The sequence below is a fragment of the Aspergillus novofumigatus genome, assembly GCF_002847465.1.
Source record: "Aspergillus novofumigatus IBT 16806 chromosome Unknown P174scaffold_13, whole genome shotgun sequence".
Lineage (NCBI taxonomy): Eukaryota > Fungi > Ascomycota > Eurotiomycetes > Eurotiales > Aspergillaceae > Aspergillus > Aspergillus novofumigatus.
In genome coordinates, this window is record NW_020194286.1 from 232,046 (window position 1) to 252,773 (window position 20,728).

At 51.3% G+C, this 20,728-nt stretch overlaps 7 protein-coding genes across 7 annotated transcripts; 2 read left to right on the plus strand and 5 right to left on the minus strand.

The window, feature by feature from the left end:
• Positions 1-1,821: 1,821 nt before the first annotated feature.
• P174DRAFT_71659 (uncharacterized protein) lies at positions 1,822-2,680 on the minus strand. The gene has a single exon (XM_024832431.1). It carries the CDS (start codon positions 2,418-2,420, stop codon positions 2,112-2,114), a length of 309 nt encoding a protein of 102 aa, XP_024677162.1. The 5' UTR covers positions 2,421-2,680; the 3' UTR covers positions 1,822-2,111.
• Positions 2,063-3,738, minus strand: P174DRAFT_71677 (uncharacterized protein). Its single transcript, XM_024832432.1, has 2 exons — positions 3,284-3,738; positions 2,063-3,224 (listed from the first exon to the last, which is right to left on the minus strand). Exons 1-2 carry the CDS (start codon positions 3,412-3,414, stop codon positions 2,423-2,425), a joined length of 933 nt encoding a protein of 310 aa, XP_024677163.1. The 5' UTR covers positions 3,415-3,738; the 3' UTR covers positions 2,063-2,422.
• A 2,335-nt stretch (positions 3,739-6,073) lies between these two features.
• Positions 6,074-7,582, plus strand: gel6 (putative 1,3-beta-glucanosyltransferase; the record flags this gene model as incomplete). The annotated part of the gene is made up of 3 exons (XM_024822955.1): positions 6,074-6,215; positions 6,279-6,490; positions 6,554-7,582. The coding sequence occupies 3 exons, from the start codon at positions 6,074-6,076 to the stop codon at positions 7,580-7,582; spliced, it is 1,383 nt and encodes a 460-aa protein (XP_024677164.1).
• Positions 7,583-8,232: 650 nt separating this feature from the next.
• Positions 8,233-10,422, minus strand: P174DRAFT_436080 (protein kinase domain-containing protein; the record flags this gene model as incomplete). Its single annotated transcript, XM_024825976.1, has 1 exon — positions 8,233-10,422. One exon carries the CDS (start codon positions 10,420-10,422, stop codon positions 8,233-8,235), a length of 2,190 nt encoding a protein of 729 aa, XP_024677165.1.
• A 1,957-nt stretch (positions 10,423-12,379) lies between these two features.
• P174DRAFT_425919 (uncharacterized protein) lies at positions 12,380-13,247 on the minus strand (the record flags this gene model as incomplete). Its single annotated transcript, XM_024825331.1, has 2 exons — positions 12,380-12,586; positions 12,696-13,247. The coding sequence occupies 2 exons, from the start codon at positions 13,245-13,247 to the stop codon at positions 12,380-12,382; spliced, it is 759 nt and encodes a 252-aa protein (XP_024677166.1).
• A 1,181-nt stretch (positions 13,248-14,428) lies between these two features.
• P174DRAFT_425920 (putative AT DNA binding protein) lies at positions 14,429-17,941 on the minus strand (the record flags this gene model as incomplete). Its single annotated transcript, XM_024825332.1, has 1 exon — positions 14,429-17,941. The coding sequence occupies one exon, from the start codon at positions 17,939-17,941 to the stop codon at positions 14,429-14,431; it is 3,513 nt and encodes a 1,170-aa protein (XP_024677167.1).
• A 750-nt stretch (positions 17,942-18,691) lies between these two features.
• Positions 18,692-20,595, plus strand: P174DRAFT_415243 (aldose epimerase family protein). The gene has a single exon (XM_024824416.1). It carries the CDS (start codon positions 19,060-19,062, stop codon positions 20,440-20,442), a length of 1,383 nt encoding a protein of 460 aa, XP_024677168.1. The 5' UTR covers positions 18,692-19,059; the 3' UTR covers positions 20,443-20,595.
• Positions 20,596-20,728: the final 133 nt, after the last annotated feature.

Genomic DNA, 20,728 nt, shown 5'->3' on the forward strand with positions numbered 1-20,728 from the left:
ACAGTAGACATCATGGAATTTAACTTTCCATCACCGACATGACTCGCGAGGTATGCTGCGGGCCTGTCTACTACCGAACCTAGTCTTAATGTGTTAACAAGGCCGCAGCATCCATAATCAATAATGGATGAAGGGTGGGATATGTATTTCTACTGCGATTCAAGGATTTGCCTCGCACAAATCAGCAGTCAAGTACCGTACCTTACAGAGCCTAATCACCGGACTCGATTGATATTTACCACTTTGCACACAATCTGGCATAATATGTTAATGAATAGGTAATAAGGAAATTTATCACCCCTCTTCATGCCGGTTATTGGCCTTGACGCCTCAGAACCATGGTCGTATCAGCCGGCTGATCGATGGTTACCAGTTGCCAGCAGCGATGCAATCCAGTCCCCAGTGCCGCTTGCGGGCGGGTGACGCCTAGACCCTTTTCCGTGCTGCCGAAGTGATCCGCTAAAGTATCTACTCAGTCTTTTTTCACCTTTTATCTTCTATCTCCACTGTGTATCTTTTCATGAGGAAATACGACTCTGCTGGAAATGCCGTCAAAATAGCATGTCAAGTGACTCTCGCAGATCCGGAGTTTCCTCGCCTTGTCGAGCCTAGATCGGGCGGACAGGCCTTGTTTCTACCCCCATCCTGCCCTGTTCTTCAGTCTTCAACACAGATCCATCTTGACTATTTGGTCAGAATAGCTTCACCTTGTGTCGAATATTATATGGCCTATATACTCTGTATCAATGGCCTCGCGTCAAGATGGTAACCACATTGCACTTCCCGGGCGCACCACTCCGCAGCACGGAAATCCCCCCTCTTTGGGCATCTTGCAGATGCATTAGCGGCATCACGGCTGGGCATTACTGATCTGGTTATGAATCAGGTTACTCCGTACTCTACAGCCTTTGCCGGTGCTCTTCCCAGTCACTACCTTACTACCGCTACGCTGTTATCAGGCGATAGCAGACACCACACCATCTTCCAAGAATGATTGCTAACTACCATATCCAAGAAAACCATGGATGATTACAGGACAGTAATCTCTACCTTAGCTCTAGACCTCCGACATATTGCAATGCAGTAATAATAATCCTTGGATAGTCCCAATCCCAGTCCTAAATCTCAAACATCAAGAACCATGGAACCCCCGCACAGTAATCAACCCTACCATATATGCCACTGCTAAGGTAGTCTAGTCATCAACCGTCATGCAACCAACTTGGCTTGATCGCCGGAGTTAATCTGAGAATCATATTACCATTGCGCAAGCAATATGCGTCTATCAATCTTCGATTCACTGTTAGTGGAAATGGATACTGGCATTGGCTGAAGTTATGATCCACCCTCGTCTCAGGTAGAAGAGTGAAACGACGCAGTTGCCGCGGCACCTTTTATTTAATTGGATTGTGGTGGATAGATAGCTGTCGCTGTCGCTGTCAGTGACGCGTGATGGTGATGGGATGGCTATATTATTTGAAGAGGCCATGTATACATTGTGGATATCAGAATTGCGTGGTTTACATAACATGAACGTAGCAGGTTGAATCTGCTTCTAGCAATATTGAATATGACGGAAGTTTATTGGTGGATAGAAAAGATATCCTGCCACCAGGTGTCGTTATTGTGTAACAGCGACTGTTGATGCCTATTGCTATTGTTCGTTGTACAAGAGTTATCTGCCAGCCTTGGCTGTTGAACATGAGACGTCTATCTGCTCTTGAATCCAGCCGTGAACGGCAGGTCTCTTATTAAGTACTATGGATTCAAAGTTAATCAAGCCATGTATTAACTTTGAAGCATGATGCCATGCCCACTTGTATTAAATTAAGATTAGGAGTATGTAGTATAGAGACTCATTACAGGACTCAACCTGTGCACATTCCACCTGCCAATTTCAGACATGTGCCTTCCACGCTGTGTTCCAGGTTTTAGGCAGCCCAAACCAAGGCCGACGACTTGCTCCCGCAGTATGCTGTGCGATAGTCGTGGACAGGAGTGACCTTGCAGCCTCGCAGGAACGGTTGTTCGCTAAAGTCCAGACCGCAAAAAGCCCTGCACTTTCAGAACGGATTTCTATGCCAAGCCATGACTTGACAGTAATCCGTGCTCTAGCCCTGTGGATGTTGCAGCCTAATCGACTCGGCGTTCCGTAATGCCAAGCGTGTGGCTACATACACCGATGACCTTACGTCAGAGCCAAGCTCCATCTTGCTGCATATAAGGTCCAGGCCGGGCTGTCTGTGGCAGGCCCGCGTCAGCATCTTCCAGCTTGTTCGCCTCGGCAGCTTGGAAGAGCGAGGCCAACTGGGGCGACCGTTTGGTCGTCTGAGTCTGGCCGCTAGGGTAGATCCGGTAGATCGGTAGATCTGGGGCGAGTAATTGTAGTGAACGTCCAAAAGAGACGTAACCCTACACATGCTCAGGAGGTGACAGTTCTTCTCCGGGATGCGGCGTGGCTGCGAGGGTGCAGTGCCTGAGTTGCGTCACTGTAGTGAGTCTGCAGACACCTGTTGGCAGACACCTTAGCAGCAAGACACTTGTGCTCCTCGACCGTCTTTTGAGAGTGCTTGCGGGCGAAATTTGACGACCTCATGGCAACAGTGTGGCCCGTTTGCTGCTGCGTTAAGTCGCACCGAACATAAGTAGCGGGGTTGTACAGCGATTGAGACTGCAGGCTCTGGCGCTCCACAGCGGCTCGGAGTACCAGACACTGCACCACCAGCTGCTTGACACCATCCGTCAACGTACGCGCGCGGTGCTCAATATCCGGCCAAAAGTCACTGCCCCAGAAAGGGTCCTCTCGGACTGCCCCTTCCAACGCATCGAAAAAGAAATCGAAGCTGGGAAGTCGCTTTTGCGCGTCGATCGGGCTTAATCCTTGTAGGTTGTCCGACAACAGGCACGCCACGGCAACAAATCGGATGGTCGGCTCAGAGTTAAGGACGTGTAAAACGATGCACGCTGGGCAGCGCTCTGTCTGGTACCAGTCGTGCTCCTCCCTGAGGATGCATTGTAGCCAGGCGTAGGCGCTGCGTGCTTCTCCCCGAAAAGCACGTTCGCAGTCCGTCGATTTGATCCCGGGTAAGGCGCTGGTCGCAATTCGGGAGGCCTGATGGTGGAGGAGGAACAAGGGGAGGAGAATGGTGTGGATGATATCCCGATGGAGACGAAACTCCTCCTGGTCCCGGTTGGAACAAGAGCGACGGTGCAATGAACAGAAGCTGTAACCGTCCAAGTGTCAGATTGAGCCACAGATATATGTCATTCCGGATGATCATACCTAGGAGCATCCATTCCCATCTCTTGGCGTCTCAGGTGGTCCCTGACCGCTTTGAAAGCATCGTTGCGATTCAGCTTCTCCGAATCCTTGTTCGAGATCCGAAACGGTGACACAATGGAGTTGTTCGGCATTTCTGTGATACGGTGGGCTTGTCCTCCAGCCACGAGTCTGTCGTTTCGAGCAGAAAATATGATTTCAGATGATGGCTGCTGCCAGAGGGGCTTGCGCCGGCCTGAACGAGGTACCCAGGAAAATAAGAGTACACAATCAACAGTATACCGTATTGGTGACGTCGGTCGCCAGTAATGAAGAGGCTACAGATCCAGACCAATCAAGCAATACGGAGGCAGACGGAGCGAATAGAGAGTCGAGAGCACGGCGATATACAGAGGAAGTCCCATGGATTGCATGGTCCAGTTTCAAGAAAAAGGAAGTTGGTTCACGTCGGAAGCTTCTGGGAGCTTGACAATGAGGGGGAGCGCAGCAGTTTAAAGTTCGATGAATGACGGAAACAACAACAGTGATGGATTGTTCGAGAAAAGGAGGAGCAGAGGAGAAGATAAAACTATTGTACGGAGTATAATTAAATCTTTCGATTAATGTTCGCAATTGTCAGGGCTTGAAGTTGTTTTTTAAGGAGGAAAATGAGGAGGAAATCCGTGCGGACAGGGGTCTTGGAAGGGCCGTCTTCCACGCAAGCTGCGATGTCGATCGTCAATATCTCGGAAATGAAGATAGAAACGGATGAGGGTAACCTGAAACTAGTCGCATAATCTGTACTACACTGAGAGCGACCAGGGGAAAAGGGTCCCTTTTTGTGTCTCTGCTAGTGGTAGGAAGAAGACGTCAACCAAGGGGGGAAAATCTCCTATTGATAGATAACTTCTACTCCAGACTAGGAATTAATGCTTCTCTGCTTTCTTCTCCTCTCTGCACAGCACAGATCTCAGACATTCAGACCGACTGTCATTTCCCTGAGCATTTTGCGACCCAACCAGCAGTCAGAACCTGGAAGCAGCCAAAGAGATGATCGGAATGATGGGATCTGCTGTGTGTGGTGGACCCGACACGTACAATAGCCCGCGGTCTCGATCACTGCCAAGAGACTACGAATTAATTGTCTCCAACGCCATTCGAAGGAACGGTTGGTTCTCATGCCATGATGTTATCAAACTAAGGTCATCTGTCTCAGAGCCGAGAGCCACCGTGAAAGTAAGACTACAGTCTGAACGGAGGATGGCGATATCTAGTCTACTCCATATTGATAGAGAGGGAAAAAAGGGGTCGTGTTGCTGATAACTTATCAATGAGGATCGAGCACGGCCGAGGGGCAATGCATGGATTCTGATTAGATCAGGGTCTGTTTGCCGATCTCATCACAACAGGAATGGAACAGTTAAGAATCTGAGCTGATCTCTTCCGAACAAGGGATGTTATCCTGTTGATCCAACGGTCTAGCCGAAGAAAGTAGTGCTAACGGAGTCCTCCGTGCTGTACTCCAGACTACGTGAGGACAGTTGAAGCCCTCGAAGCACGACCCCCAAGCAAACCAAGCAAGTGTCATGTGATAATTCATTGCTTGTGGTGCGATTGACCATGTTGCTTTTGCTGACTACTTGGCTCATCGACAACCGAATTGTCACTTGTCAATGTTAGCATTCTGTACGAAAAGAGAGGTGGAGAATACTGTAGATTTCTTTACGAGTTCTCCGTTCCCGGAGATAGCACCGAAAACTTTGCCGGTCAGCAAACTCGAGTATTAAGGTCGGGATAGTCTTCAATGTGACTTCGAACTTGATTTTCTATCTGCCTGAGACGGTAGTTGGGCACATCTGCCGTCCTACTAGCAGCAAATGCCATCTGATCAAGCGCATTAGTGTTGCTTGGATCTAGGGACCGTGAGGGGTGAAAAGTAAGGTAGCCTGAGTTGTCAGGCAACCGCTAGTCATGCTGCGGACTTTGGAACCATTTCTGCCTCGGGCATCACTGTTACCATAACCTCAAATAGTAGATCCATCAACACCAAGCTCTGTACGGAGTATATCAAGATCATTCTGCCCTTCGCATCTGGTTAAACTCACTAAGTACCTGATCTTCAAGTACGAACTCTTTGCTCCCCATTGCCCTCCTTGCGATGCTTCCACATCATTTGCATTTGATCCCTCTTGGCTCTCCCTGATTCTCCCTACATTCCTTCCTCCGCCTACACCGCGTCGTTTTCATGGTCCCAGCCGAGTCAAAATGCTTTAAACGCGCGACAACTTCTTCATCCAGAAGGGATCATAGAGAAATTCCATCAGGGGCTGACAAGCAATGCCATTGACGTCATTTCCTCTAGGGGCTAGCATGCAGTGCTTGTCCCCTTCACTGAAGTAACAAGATTCGAGCGAGGAGAACGATTTCCAATAGCTGAGCCAGGAGGCTGAATCGGCTTCCTAAGGACACATATATCAAGGACGGATCTCTCATCTATCTATCTTGTCTGCTGGAGACAACGCGACATCCAGTTTCATTCTCAGAGAGACCCGTTGTGTTAGCTCCTTCCTTAGCGGCTGTTTGACTGCCGAATCAGGGAAGTGACTCGGGCTCTTTCCAAGTTGTGTACTTGCTGTTTTATTTTGATAGCCTCAAACTGATCTGGAGCCTCTTCCATCCTTTCTCTTCTTCTTTCTCTCAACCCACCTATTTCAATCCCACCGAGATATCCTCTTAGTCTGCAGTAATTAAAACAACAGAACCATCTTTGAGCATAGTCTATCAAACGGGTTCCATCTGCAGAAGGCATTCAATATGCTTCGCTCCTCGCTTTCTCTGTCCATGGTCTCGTTGCTGCTGGGAGGCTTCTCCCCTGTGGCTGTTGATGCCGTACGGACAATTTCAGCTGTTGGTTCCCGCTTTTTTTACGAAGACGGTACCCAGTACTTCTTGAAAGGTGCGAGTTCATCTTCCTCAGTCTTTCTGGCAATTTCACTGACACAAAATACCCTTATCACAGGTATCGCGTATCAGCTCGTTCCTGATGATCCACTCATCGACACGGAACAATGCACTCGCGACGTGAAGCTCATGGCCGAGCTGGGGACCAACGCCATTCGCGTCTACCATGTCGATCCCCATGCCAATCATGACGGCTGCATGAAAGTTCTGGCAGATGCTGGCATCTACCTGTTCGTTGATCTCGACACTTTTGACACACAGATCGAGCAAGTCAGTTCTCATTGAGGGATACATATTCATCCACAAGCTAATCCCGACTGACTCGAGCAATAGACTGATCCTCACTGGAATGAAACCCAGTTTGACCGGTTCAAGCAGGTCTTGGACGAGTTTCAGAAGTATGAGAATACTGCGGGTGTCTTCGTCGGAAATGAGGTCCTCACCACAAAAGAGGGCTCGGCCGCTGCTCCCTATGTGGTGGCTGCGGCCCGAGATATCAAAGCGTACCGCGATGCACAGAACTACCGAAACATTCCTGTGGGTTACTCTGCAGCGGATATTGCGGAACTGCGTCCCATGTTGCAGAATTATCTGGCTTGCGCGAAAGATCCTAATGATCGCCTGGACTTCTTCGCACTCAATGCCTACGAATGGTGTGGAGATTCCGGGTACGTCCAGTCTGGCTATAGAGAGCTTCAGAGAAACGCAAGCGGCTATCCGATCCCCATCTTCTTCTCCGAGACTGGCTGCAACGCCGCACGGCCTAGAACCTTTGGTGACCAAGCTGCCATTTTTGGCGAACATATGTCAGATACCTGGTCCGGCTCTATCGTTTACGAGTGGATCCAGGAGGTCAACGACTACGGTTTGGTCAGCTATGGTCCTCCTGCGCCAAATGCTCCTCCGACAGACACTCTTGTTTATGATGGCTTCCCTCGCAAAGGTGTCCCGACCCCCGTGTCTCCTGACTTCCACAACCTCAAGACCCAATGGGCTACACTGTCACCCACTGGCGTCGCCTTGTCTGACTATATTCAATCCACCTCTACCATCAGCCCCCCGGAGTGCCCTGCCTACACAGCTGGGGCTTGGGAGGTCGACCCCAGCTCTCCGCTGCCCACCCTGGGCCAGACTCAGACGAAATCCGGCTCAACATACCAGGTCACTAATGTAAGCGGTTCTGGAAACCTGCCAGCCATCAGCGCCACAGCCACCAGGTCGACATCCTCGACCCCGACACAGGTGCTCCACAGCGGCGCTGCCAGTCCACTTTCTCTTCCACGGATCGCTGGGTCAAATTATATGGTGAGCGCATCCTTGTTGGTCGGATTTGTGATTGGTATGGTTGCTGTGTTGCTATGACATTATGACTACGAAGCGTGTTTGAGACCTTGATTGTGTCTATTCCCTTATTGTCCTGTTTTCGCATGTGTTATTTGCTGTCTGGCCTAGCCGCCCGATCACGGCCATCATACGTTACTTTGTATCAACATGAGCGCTGGTCAGCCATGTCGGTAATAAAATGAATTCCAGCTTCCGTTCGTTCATGGTCACCCATCGATTGTCGATCTCTCTCGTTTCACTCCCGCTATCGGAACATCGCAATACGGCGAAGGAAAGACGGTTAAAAAAGCTATAATTCAGTATAGTTACAGAGAAAGCCAGAATATTTCAAATCACGAACATTGACGCTCGTTCATCTCAGACGTCGGGACCGCCTAGGAACCCCGTGCGAGACAGACAACAAAAGACCCCAATCAAACACTACTCTGGCAGCAAGAACTAAATAGTAATAATCGGATGGGTATACAAGAAATGACCTCCAGAGATACTGCTTCAAGAAAATGAAGAGGCAAAAGAAAAAAGGGATAAAAACAGATACGCTCAGCTACAGGGGATAACCACAGTCGGACTGAGGTATGTTAGGGAAACAATGGCGTGCGAGGAGCAGACGCCTTGAGCTGCGTTAGGATACAAAGATGTGATGAAGGATAGTTGTGAGTGAAACTCTATCAATCAGTGATTGCAACTCCGTAGCCTAGAATAGAATCCCGGGAGGGCGCCGGTCTCAAGGGTCCGTCTGGTGGCATTGGCCAGGGGACCCTGAGTGACGAAGAGGAAGGGGTGTATTCGCTGCTTTCCTGGTCGGAGTCGTCGTCGCTGTACGTGTAGGTGTCTGCCCAGTCTGTGTAACCGGCATAGCTGGCTGCTGATGGAGATGGGGAAGGGTGTCGCAAGACAGCGGGTGATTGTTCCGGCTGATGAGGGGAGTCTGTCCGTTGCTGTGCTGGTTGGGGAGGGCATGGTGTAACAGTGAGTTTGGGTTGGGTTGAACTAGGGGCCGTAGTCTCCGACTTAGAAAATTCGCGCTGCGGCATGGCCTGTGTCTTGGATGCTTCGGCGGCGTGGATGTGCAACTTGGACGTGCAGTGCAAAGTGACTGAGTCGTCTATCTGGCGCAGGGCGGCGACGAAGCGGCTTTCCACGCGCGTGGCCGAGGGCCTGTTGCCGGGTTCCTTGTCCAGCATGCTCCGTACTACAGCGAGCATTGGCTCCACGGCGCGGAAGACGGGATCCTTCCGTTTCCTCGCGTCGTGTTCCAGTAGGGCGATCCACGAACTTACCTGGCCGATATTCCGGTCCAGATGGAACGAGCAGTCCGCAACGCCTCCTCCGCGGCCGGCGGTCCTGTTCTTTGCGCCCCGGTGGTGCGCAAAGGCGGTAATCTTGCGCTTGCAAAGGTGCGTGAAGATGTCAAGGATCACGGCTCCGAGAGAGAATATGTCCGATGCCTCGGGGTCTGTCTGTCGGGACTGCCAAGTCTGTACCACGGCGGTTTTCGATCGCGTGCCTGGGAGTCGGGCGGGATCGAGGACCGTAGAAGCGGAGCGACCTGAGGAGCCGGAGGAGTTGGACGAGGTGATAGATGGAGTGTATAAGATAGGCCGCTTGACTGAGGCGACAACCCGTTTGCGAGCGCTTCCGCTGGATCCGGAGGACGATGAAGACAGCGCGAAAGAAAATCGCGTCGGTGAATCGGGCAGTCCTCCAATGCGGATGGCGGTGCCATGGGAGGTGACAGACTCAGCTCGTGGGCTCAGCGAATGGTCCACCGCGTCATCAGAGCCCGAGCCTCTCGAGAACAGGCTCAGTCTTCCAGGGCGGGATGATGGCTGACGTCTACCCGTGCGACCACCAGATGGAAGAGCTGTTCGAGTCGGGCCGGTATCCTGAACGGTAGCGGCACGTACCCAGCGCTCCGGGGCTCCGTACTGATACGACTCGACGTCGTCTATTTTGGCAGGTGGCAGTAACGTATCGAGTGCCTCAAACTGGCCGAGGAAGATACGGTATTCTGAGTCAATCAGGACATTCGACGGCCGGATGGCGCCATGGACTTGGTTGTGAGCATGCAACCATGCCAGCCCATCAACTAGACAGTGCGGCCAGTTAATCAGGATCTCGCGGCGTCGATTCTTGGGCAGGCGTTTGAAAGGTTGGGGAACATCGGTAAGAAAGGACATCAGGTTACGATCGTATGTACCGGAAAACAGAATGCACATGGTATCATCAACAAAGTAAGAAGCGTAAATGGAAAAGATGTGATCATGAGATAACCGTCGCAAGGAGCGAATCTCGTCCAGAACCTCCTGTTCCTCAAAGAAATGCGGCGCGCCTCCGACGGTAACCTGGGTCCGCAGATATACCCTACAGACCGTGCCAGCCAGAACGACTTTCTCAATCCCTTCTCGCGCAAGCGCCGCCTCGTTGCGTATCAATTCGACAGGAACGCCTTCGTTCTCGGTATACTTGATATGATCACCTTGATTGATCCCTCGGACGAGGAAACGCCACTGGGCATGGAAGAACTTGGCATCTAGCGTCGGATTCTCGTCGTCAAGGGAGAGCTTCAGACGATCGACACTGTGGGCTGCAATTGGCAAGTCTGCGTCATCGAATGACTCGTCGACCAGGGAGAAGATGCGCTCAGGGATGCCGATGTCGGCTAGGATCAAAAAGAGTCTGCCGGCCTTGTGAAGGATCCAGTCGAGATATGTCTCACTGGTAAGACCTTCTCCCCAAGGTAAAGGGGCCACAAGACGAGGCAAAAGATCGGACGGAAGATGACCAAAGACATACTCCGGGCATAGAGTGGCTTGGATTCGATCTTCGGGCCACCAAAGGGACGTTGTTACCGACATTGTCGGCGCATGGCGAACCGAGCCGGCGAGGAAAAGAATCCCCGATGATGGGATGGGTATTGATATACGATCAGAGGTATGGTGATATTGATCGGGAATAGAGGAAATCTAGACTATTAGAATGATTACATGTAACACGACTCCGCAGTCATGCATAATGATTCTCCTTGCAGGCGTCAGCGGGATTTTCAGCATCCTGTCATATTTACAGGGGCCAAGAAATTTGAGGAGGAGGAGAAGATGGGCAGGAGGAGTGGGGAGGGGGGGAGAGGTTGGAAATAAATCGTGGAATGAAATGCTTTCTAATGTAGTTAAAGGATCCCGAATGAACGGAACCATAACCTACTGGTTGACACGAGGCTTATCTTGCACTCATCAAGGGGTGCGTCAGGGCATTATTGAGAGGCCCTCAATAGCGGCAAATCATGCTCAAGACTGACCATGGGTGAGAGGAAATGAACAAGACAAATGAGGAAGGAGAGGTAAGTGGATGAATTTGTGGGATGAGGTACTTGGTGGCCGAAGGGTAGAGACTGACGATTAGAGGGAGCGCCATGATTGAGCCAAGTGCTCCATGGAGCAATAGAACAATTGCAAAAGCCGGAAAAGCAAAAGTAGGCTATAGATACGTAATGGCCATCCAGACTTCGATGAATGGCAATGGTGGAGCCTGGGGAGAGATAACAATCCGGATCCCGTAGGGGAGGTAGATATTTTCTAGTAGGACCGGGGGGAACTCCGGAGAACCGATTCAAATGAGGATGAGTTAGGGCTATAGCCGAATGAATATAACAGGGATGTATATTAAAAGGATTTGATGAAGAAGATGATGAGGAGAGAGGTCAAGTTGATGGATAATGAAGGATGATGGAGAAGGGAAAGTGATGGTGATACAAGGCAACGTGATTTGTTGATGCCTGAAGTACGCCTCATGATGGATTCCAGGACTACTGTCACTATCTACACCAATGTTCCTGTATCTCCTCGGCGGCTTATGGTGGTTGGTACTGGATGAAACATGGTCAGTATGCAGATTCAGAAGTACGCAGTATGTCCGCGTCTTTCAACTCAGTAACACAGTCCACAATCATGAAGCTGAATTCTAATTTGGAGTACACTAGAAGTATACATGCTCGGACAGGATACCGTGCGACACATTGGACTCTCTAAACATCAGTTCAGTGCGAAGAGAAAAACTGAGAGAAAGGAAGACGCGGCTAGCAATAGCTATCTAGGGTTCTTATCAGTTGGTAAGAGATATTATTAGTCTGACGTCCCTCCAAGGGAACTGATAAGACATGTCAACAGGTTTCGAGTCATTTATATTGATTCTATGTCAGATGATGAAGATATTGACACTCTCACAGTTGATCAACGACGACTGCATTATTTGGCCCGTCTACCTATGAATTTTAGATATTGTTTGCTTTTGTCGATCCGCCAGACTCAAGAATAGATCCTGATGATCTCCGGTGTACGGAGTATTGACTATTACATGCACTGACTGGAGATCCTTCTCCGTCGAAACTCCGGCGCCAACCGCATGGACAGTGGATATTATCGTTATCGCTAAGGTATCATTATCAAATGTAGCGCAGAACTCCAGTTCGCCAGGCGCCCGAGGAGATCTTGAAGTGGAGTGATCTTGACCGTTGAAACCCACTGGTCTACGCTTCCGCTTATCGTCCTTTTATTCTCTGGTTCAATTGTCTAGTGGGAAACTAGTTGAAGTTTGATAACAAGCCATCCATTTTCTCTCCATTGTGTTTCTTTTCCTTGCGTAGCAAGAGGCAAGAGGATAAGCTGGGACAAGCAGGAAAAAGACAGGCTTGAGATACTCCTGTCACCTCATATCCATTCCCTAGACTGGCACACTTTATTCAGTTTTACCCATAGACTTCAATACTCTTCCTGAATAAAAACAAATTGATATGAATTAAGCAGATCATCGCTCAACCTACAGTTCATTCCCCTCTCCCCTTCCCACTCCTGCTCCCCTCAACGCCCGCAACCCACTGCGACTCCGCGTCCGACCTCGCGGTTCCTCCCCAGCCCGCCGGCTCCTCCAGGCCTTCCGGAAATGCACCTGCTCATCCCCAGACTGCTTCGCCCGGTGGCTCAGAAACTCCTCGTGCGCTTCTTTCTCTTCCAGGAGGATCTTAATCTGGTCATGGAAACCCGGTGAAATCATCACCAACCCGTTAGTCATCTACACCATGCCTCAATGGTTTTTGGCAAGAAAACGAAGAGAAAAAGGGGAGATGGCTGTTTACGACAGTATCGGACGTCAATTGGTAACCCACATATTCCAACCACAGCTCCTGCTCCGAACTCCACGCCTTCTGACAACGCGCCAGCTCGTGCTCCGCAATCGCAAGCTCGCGCTCCTGCGATGAGGACCACCGCGAGCGGTCGTGCGCGATGCTCTTGAAGCTAACGATGCGAACGAGGCGTTTCCGGTTGCCGTTATGGGGATGGTTACTGCTGCTGCTACCTGCGTCTGCTTCTGCGTCTGCGGGTTGCGCTTTCACCGCCAGATCAGGGGTGAAAATGCTGGAAGTGTCGGTATCGGTTTCGGTGTTCGTGTTGGTGTCGCTACCGGAGAAAGTATCCTCGTCGTAGTCGTCCATTCCTGTCTCTTTGCAGATGGGCCCGAGTCCGTGGTCTGAGCATTCGATGTTGGGTAAGGTGAGGGAGGGCACAGCGGAATGGCTGTGATCGACTGCTTTGCCCTTTTGGAAGAATGAGCGCTCTGCTTTCTTGAGCAGGAACGTCAGGCGAAAGACGCATTTAACGGTGTGGCCCATGCCCGCCTTGGTAGCCATGTGGGTTGAATGGTGCAATGGAAACGGAATGAATGAGGTAAGAGGACAATGATTGACTAGGTAATATCCGGAGTAACCATGTGCTTGCCTCTCTCTATTTATACCCAGACTAATCTCTTTCTCTCCAAGGGCGATCTGGAAAACAAAAAGAAAATACTGCTTCGAATCGTCGTCAATCACCAGAATTGCTATACCTCAGCCATTGAGAGGCCATCACTGATCCTATACTGCACAATAAGTCACATCCAAAACAAGTCAGGCCTCAGACTGACGCACTGCATCACCCATCTACAATAGGCTAGCCAGTTCTCTCCGCACTCTGTTTGGCTGCTCTCCCCAGACCTGCAGCCTGGTCGGAACCCCAACGCGACGGTTCACCAATCACGAACAGCACAATCTCGTCGTGTCAGTCTAGATCTCTACAGTCACCGGGCTTTACTCTCTTACGGCCATGCCAGCTCAGGCCCAGACGCTGCATAGCGTGGCAGGCTCACAGCAACGGATTCGCCGCTCAAACAAGGAACAGGTCACAATACATGCTCCCCGTCCCCATTTAAACCGACACCAGAAGCATCATCGAAGTTGCCAGAATTTCCTTTCAGGTACGATCCACGAGACCAACTCCATAACCCTTGGCACATCTGAGCCATTCTACCACGCATAGCACCAGGAGAGACGTTCTGCCGACCAGAAGAGATACAGGTAGGTTCTGAGTGGCCGAACAGGACAATGGAATCAAAGCAAAAGATAAGTAAAGTCGAGTCGAGTCATATACACATCTTGTCCAATGATATCGTGCAATAAAATAGACACCAAACATATTGGCAAAGAAGACCCACCACCACTGTACTCCATGAGCAGCTGACTTTGTCAATGCCCAATCAAGTCCAATCTGCATGAAAAACCAAACAAGAGGGGAATAGTACGTCAATCAAAATGAGATATCACAATGACAAACCAAAAGAAAAACCATGCTTGGAAACCCAACTGGCGACGTATGCAATCATTGGTCCACCGGATCCGTAATAGCCCGACAATATGTAAACCAAAACAGATCAAAACTCAAGAACTTCATTGCACAAGAACCAAAGAGGGCGCCAAAATCGGAGACGACGATCAAAGTCGAGGGCGATGGATGAACGGTCATCCACACCACGCCGTGAGAGCGGCTCCTCTACCTCCTACCTGCTGAGCTGACGCTTTGTCGCCATCTCTGCCTTCATTTCCTCTCTGATCCGCTCGCCAATGATGACACTGATCAGTCTTCTGTGCATATCTGCTTCTGTCCAGCCAATCTGGCCCGTCCCACCCGCCTGCAGGTCGCCACGAGCCAGCTCTTGCACAAATCGGTCAATGATGGCAAACTGGGTCTCGGTAACACGCACCCCATGCTCACCGTCCGATGTCCAGATCCAATCACCAATGATGTCAGAGCGGCCAGGTGCTGGATAGTAAGGAAACCGTTCTGGATGACGTTTTGCCAATCGATAAAGCCGTCGCAGGAGAACGTAGTGATTGTCGGTGAAATATCCTGAGACAGCCAGTGGAAAGTGAGGTTCGTAGGTCTCGACTCTGAGTTCTTCGACGGGTCGAGCGGCACTTGACGTAGGCGAGTCCGGCTGCGCGTTATTCTGCTCCGGGGACTGCAGACCCTGCCTTGATGTGTCATGCGTCTCTTCGGGATACATTTGATCCCCAGGGAGCGACTGTGCGTTCGCTGATCTGACGTCAGGCTCCTCCTCAGGCTCCTCTTCCGAGACTTCTTCAGACCCAGGACTGGCTGGTCCAAACGACTTTCGAACTGGAGCTTTCAGCCAACCGGGCGTAAGACTAGTAATCTTCTGAAACCAGGTTGATGCCTGACCATCTCCACCGAATTGTCGATTCTGTGCAGGGGTACTATTTTCTTCGTAGACGGAACGTTTGTCGGCTAGCGCGGTAGGTGGAATATGCTCGTTCTCGATCTCCTCCGCCATCCGATCGGCACGTTGCATTTCGCTCTCGTGCCTTGTAGTAGGGTCGATCTGAAATGTGTCATCATCTGAAGCCCTGTTAGGGCTTGATTCCAGATAGATGCGTGAACCTTGGTCGTCTTCGATCCCATAATCTTCCCCATTTTCTTCCGGAAAATCGTGATTTGATCGTTGCTGGTCCGGTGAATCTCCGTTCGCACTTTTTTCAGGGCTGCTTTGACCGTAATAGCGACGAATGTGCCGGGGGGTTTCCTCCCCACGAAGCACAGCGGAGAGATCCACTGTCTCCTCGCGCAGTCTCTTGACGTGCGAGTGGCCCAAAAACGGCACCTTAGCGTTGCCGTTCGTCCACGACTTTGGAGAGAAGGTGCCCCTAGGCTCGCTTGGCGCAGGGCTGCTCTCCGATGGGTTAGATTCTTGACGTGCTTCGACGTCGTCATTTTCCCTTCTGTGCAGCGTTGACGAGCGATGCGAGATGTTGCTATGGTCTCTCGCTTCTTGCTGCCAGATATCCTCATAGCCCCCTTCGTCTTCCTCCTCGTAAACCTCTTCAGCCTGACCGGCTTCAAAGTCATGCTGCGGCGATTCACCTGGATCAACATCCTGGTCGGGACTGTCTACGTCATACACTTCCCGGGCCTGATAATGTCCCAACTCTTGCCCATGGGAACCCCCGGGATCAGCCTCCTCCTCTGACTGACTCCCATTTTGATCGTCGTTCGCATCAATCTCCGGACTCGGTGGCCCCGTCGTGTCACTGTCAACCACAATGACTTGACTGGTGTTCGCCGTTTGGATCTCTCGGCTCACGGCTTCCCTCTCCCGCTGCCATTCCTCCAGTCGCCGTTTCATTTCTGTACTCGGAGTGTCCTTCACACCAGTTCCGCTGAGTACCTGTTGAGGAGTTGTGGTTGCGCCTCTGGCATTGCCCGTCAATCTTGCTTCTACTGATGCCGTTTGACTTGCCCGTTCAATCTCCGTCTTTCTCCTCCTTTTTGCGAGCTCCTGTGCAAATGCCAAGCCTGCGCGCAGTTCTCGTCTCATTCTCGGGTGTAAGTCGCTGAACAAGAGCTCTAACCGCCTTTTGGGTGCTTCCAGATTAGAAATTTGTTCTCTCAGATCCGGTGTACCAGGCGTGGGCACAGGTGCCCCCTCGTATGGACGCCGAAGGGTGCCTTCAAGGGCTACGCCTGCGCGGATAATTCGAGCCAGCCTTGCAAGCGGGTTTCTTTGCTTGGGAACAAAAGCTGGAACAGGGGATTCACGCAACAGAGGCGCAGACTGTCTTTCCTCGGCGGACACGGGCAATGCTTGAGGCTCGGTTGCCTGCAGTCTCGATTCTTTTTCCACCTCTACATCTGGGGAATCCTTCCTCGGATACAGATTCAGGCTGGACACCTTGCGCTTCGATTTCTCCGTATTCGCCATCTTCTCTCGGGCTAGGAAGGGCTTCAGAGCACCGTTGCCATTCTGCGAGTTGATGCTCAGCCCGTGTTGTTTGACCGAGGGTAGTGTGTCCAATGAAACCATGCTAAAGCCTTCGCTTTCCATGATAGAATCAAACTCCCTATGTTCTTCTGTTGGATCATTTGTAGGACGAGTCGTATTTTGTTCCTGGCTAGATTCTTCAGGATGTGCCCTAGATTCAACTTGGACCGCTCTGTCATCGTCACCCAGAGAGGAGGAGGTTGGACTTGGGTATGAGCGTGGCGGTCTGGGTGTATGACCAGCATGTAGTGTATTTTCTGGTGATAATCCTTGGCTTTCTCGAGAGGGCGACGGCATTTTTGAGGGGGTCGATTGCGGTTCTTCATCATGGTTTTGTCCGTATATCCGATCCAATGCAGTCACATCTGGTGTATCATACGTACGCTCATTATGTATTCGGGGAGAGCTCCGATCCCAAGCGGCTGCATCGGGTTGCCCCATGTTGTTGTCTTCTGGAAAAGCGTCGACGGGCATTAAACCCTCCGGCAAAGCGTCGTCGTCCGAGTCTGCGTCCCCAGCAAGGTTCAACGGACTCCATCGTTGTTCTGCCTCCAGTTCAGGCTCAACGGGCCGGGTGTCGTGATGATTCGCCGAATCAGCCACTTGCTTATCGCCGTCTACCGTATCCGGATTGAGAGACTGTTTCCTTGGTCGACCTCGCTTTCTCTTCTGCCCGCTTGCACCTGCTGGGCCCGGTGTGTGTCCAGGGCTGCCTGCTGTAGGCGTAGCATCCTGTTCCCGTATGTCCGATTTCCTTGGTCGCCCTCTGCGCCTTTTCGGTGACTGTTCCGCATGATCTTCGGCATCCTTGAGCGGTATTTTGACTGTCGTAGCCGTCGACGGCCTCGGCCGCTTGCGCCCCGGGCTCCCTTGATTCATTTCCTCGTCTTGAGTTGCCTCGAGCGTTACTCGGATCCTCCACGGGCTCAAGTTTCCATCCGCCTGTGCCTTTTCTGGAGATAATGATCGCTGTCGACCATTCAACTGCCTAGTCGGAGACACAGGAAGCAGGACATCGTCGAATCGAATCGAGTGCGCGCCCTTGGCCGGACTAAGATTGATGCGCGACCGCTTTCCCTTGCCCGTCCGCGGGGTCTGAAGGAGCTTGAAATTGGCTGGCGACATGAAGCTCTGGCGACCGGAGAAAGGTCTGATCGGAGATGATATCAAATAATCGGCGTCGCCAGGGGGGCCAAGAATGTCTGGAGAAGAGCTGGAACTCTGAGAGAACATTGCGCCATGCAACAAACAATGCGGTTCATGGAGAGGGGCGATCGTGCCGCAAACCGCGTCGCGCAGAAAAGTAATATACAGAGGCTGTATTTCCAACGCAACTATTCAGAAACCATCATCGTCAACAAATCAAGTTAGCTGTCATCCTTCTGAATTTGACCCTAACAGTCCGCATATTCAACATAAACAAGTCTCCCGATCAGGCAGGCCGAGGGTCCGGGCCGATCTGAAGGCGAGGGGACGCGTCGGTATTACATAATCAGGAAATATACTGTTCCGTTCCGGCTACGGTCAGTCATAGAGGCCATAGTTGCAGTGATCGGTCGATTTACAAAATAGCTTCAATGGAGTATTCATCAAGAACGCAGTATGTGTTTTTCATCATCTTTCGTTTACTCCATGTCCGAGTCAGCAAAAGTCGTTGCTGGTCGACCAATTCCTGTCAGTATCATTCCTTGAGCATCATTATTATTCTCGACCAAGAGGAGAAACTAAGAAATGATCGACAAGCCTTTTTCCTTCCCCGCAAATGGAGTTGGATTCCCCCACCGGAGTTGCCTGTAAAGGTCTAGCGTGCTGTCCGAGATCCAACCACGCGGTTTTTGCCTCGACACCTGGCGGCCTTGTTGACCTCAGGCACTCACTTGCCAAAGCTAGATTACGGTGTTTAGGGGACGTATTGCTTAACTGTTGCTGGAGCATTGAGAGCAATATACACGGAGAAATTCATTTCGCTTAACCCACAACTGCTACCGGCTGGATCCTCCAGTAGGGTCTTCCATTCACTGACACCTTCGCCCCAACTGGTTCCGTCAAGCTTGTTGGCAGGAAACAAGGTAGCTAGTGACTGCACGCGGCACGGATCCCTGCACATTCTGGACTAGTCAACCAAAGCCCCCGAGACAACTGGAAGCTTACCATCGACTACGTCCATTCTCGGTAAATTTACGAGTCGTCTCAGCAAATCAGTGAAGCACAGGAGGATTCGGGCCTACCCCAGCTTCCTGCTGGTTCCTGCGCTTTGTTTTCCCCCGCACGGAGGTCAGGCGTGGCAGCATCATGAGGTGAATGGTGCCTACGACCAGCAGTGACGTTTTATTGTTTTTGGCTAGGGGATTATGAATACCTCCCCAGTATTTAACCGACGCACAACCCCTCTTCGTGGCTGCTTTCGTTCTTTGCTGTGTCCTGCTCGGATAACGCCTCGTGTCTTGATCATTTACTGCTCCTTCTTCATCACTATCACTATTCTCCTAGGGCTCAGGATGCACGTCAAGCACTATCTCTCGGCCGTCCTTTATGGACTGCCAGCTTTGGCTCAGACTACACAGTCGAGCTCCTCTTCTTCGTCCAGCACTTCAGCTACAGATCCCTTCAAGGTCTACACCATCAGCGCGGAAAACATCACTGCCAAGTTGATTCCGTATGGAGCACGATTGATATCTCTGATGGTTCCGGATCGCGATGGCAAGGAGCAGGATGTCGTCATTGGCTACGATGACCCTAAGGCCTACCTGAATGACACAGAGACCGTCCACACCTTCTTCGGTGCTGTTGTTGGTCGGTACGCCAATCGCATTAAGAACGGCACGTTCACCATCGGCACGAATGAGTACCATGTGCCGGAGAATGAGAACAACGGCACTGATACTCTCCACGGAGGCAAGGTGGGCTACGACCAGCGGAACTGGACTGTCACAGCACACTCCAAGTCTTCCGTCACCTTCACTCTCTTCGATCAAGGTTGGGAGGACTTCCCCGGAGACGTCCTCACCCACGCCATCTACAGCGTCGACACGACTGTCACTCCGCAAAACCCAAAGGGTCTCCCCCAGCTGACCACCCAACTGGTCTCCCTTGCCCTGACGGAGGCGACTCCCATCATGCTCTCCAACCACATCTACTGGAACCTCAATGCCTTCAAGGCCCCTAATGTCCTGAATGACACCTTCCTGCAACTCCCTTACTCCAACCGCCTTGTCGCCACAGATGGCATCCTCATCCCCAACGGCACCATCCTTACCGTCGACGCGTTCCACGGCGCGCCCGATTTCACTGAGGGCAAGCTCATCGGCGCCGATCTCAAGGATACCTACGGCATGTGCGGCACAGACTGCACCGGCTACGATACCTGTTGGCTCGTCGATCGACCCCCTCAATACGCAGCTCCGGACTCGCTCGTCCCCATCCTCCGCATGAACTCTAGCGCAACCGGTATCAGCCTCGAAGTAGCGTCCAACATGCCTGCTCTGCAAATCTACACCTGCGACAACGCCAAGATGGACTACCTCCCCATCAAGCCGTCGCAGGAGAAGCGTAATAAAGAAGAGGGCAAGGAAGGCGCAAAGAACGTCATGCAGTATGGCTGCGTGGTTATCGAACCCGAGGGCTGGATTGATGGCATCAACCACCCTGAATGGGGCCAGTTGCCGCTGCAGATCTTCTCTCCCAACGATGGTCCAGCCGTCAACAGGGCTACTTATCAATTCGGCACTGTCTAGATTTCGAGTCCTCCGCTGTAGAAATTTGGTGGTTGGACCGGACCGACTTAGTTGATTCTGGGTCCGAAGTGATATCGCTGCCGATTCGACGTACAAGCAGCTTTGGGATCGATGGTCCCTCAACGTGTACATAATAATATAATGCTATTCAAGTCATAATTCCGTTGGCTGTCTGCGCAATCTTCGTAGCTGCACGTTTTGTCGTTGCATGGAAATGCACAAGGGATGGATTAAGTGCCATAATAACGTCCCAAATCAATGAATAATTCGGATTCTAACTGGGTAT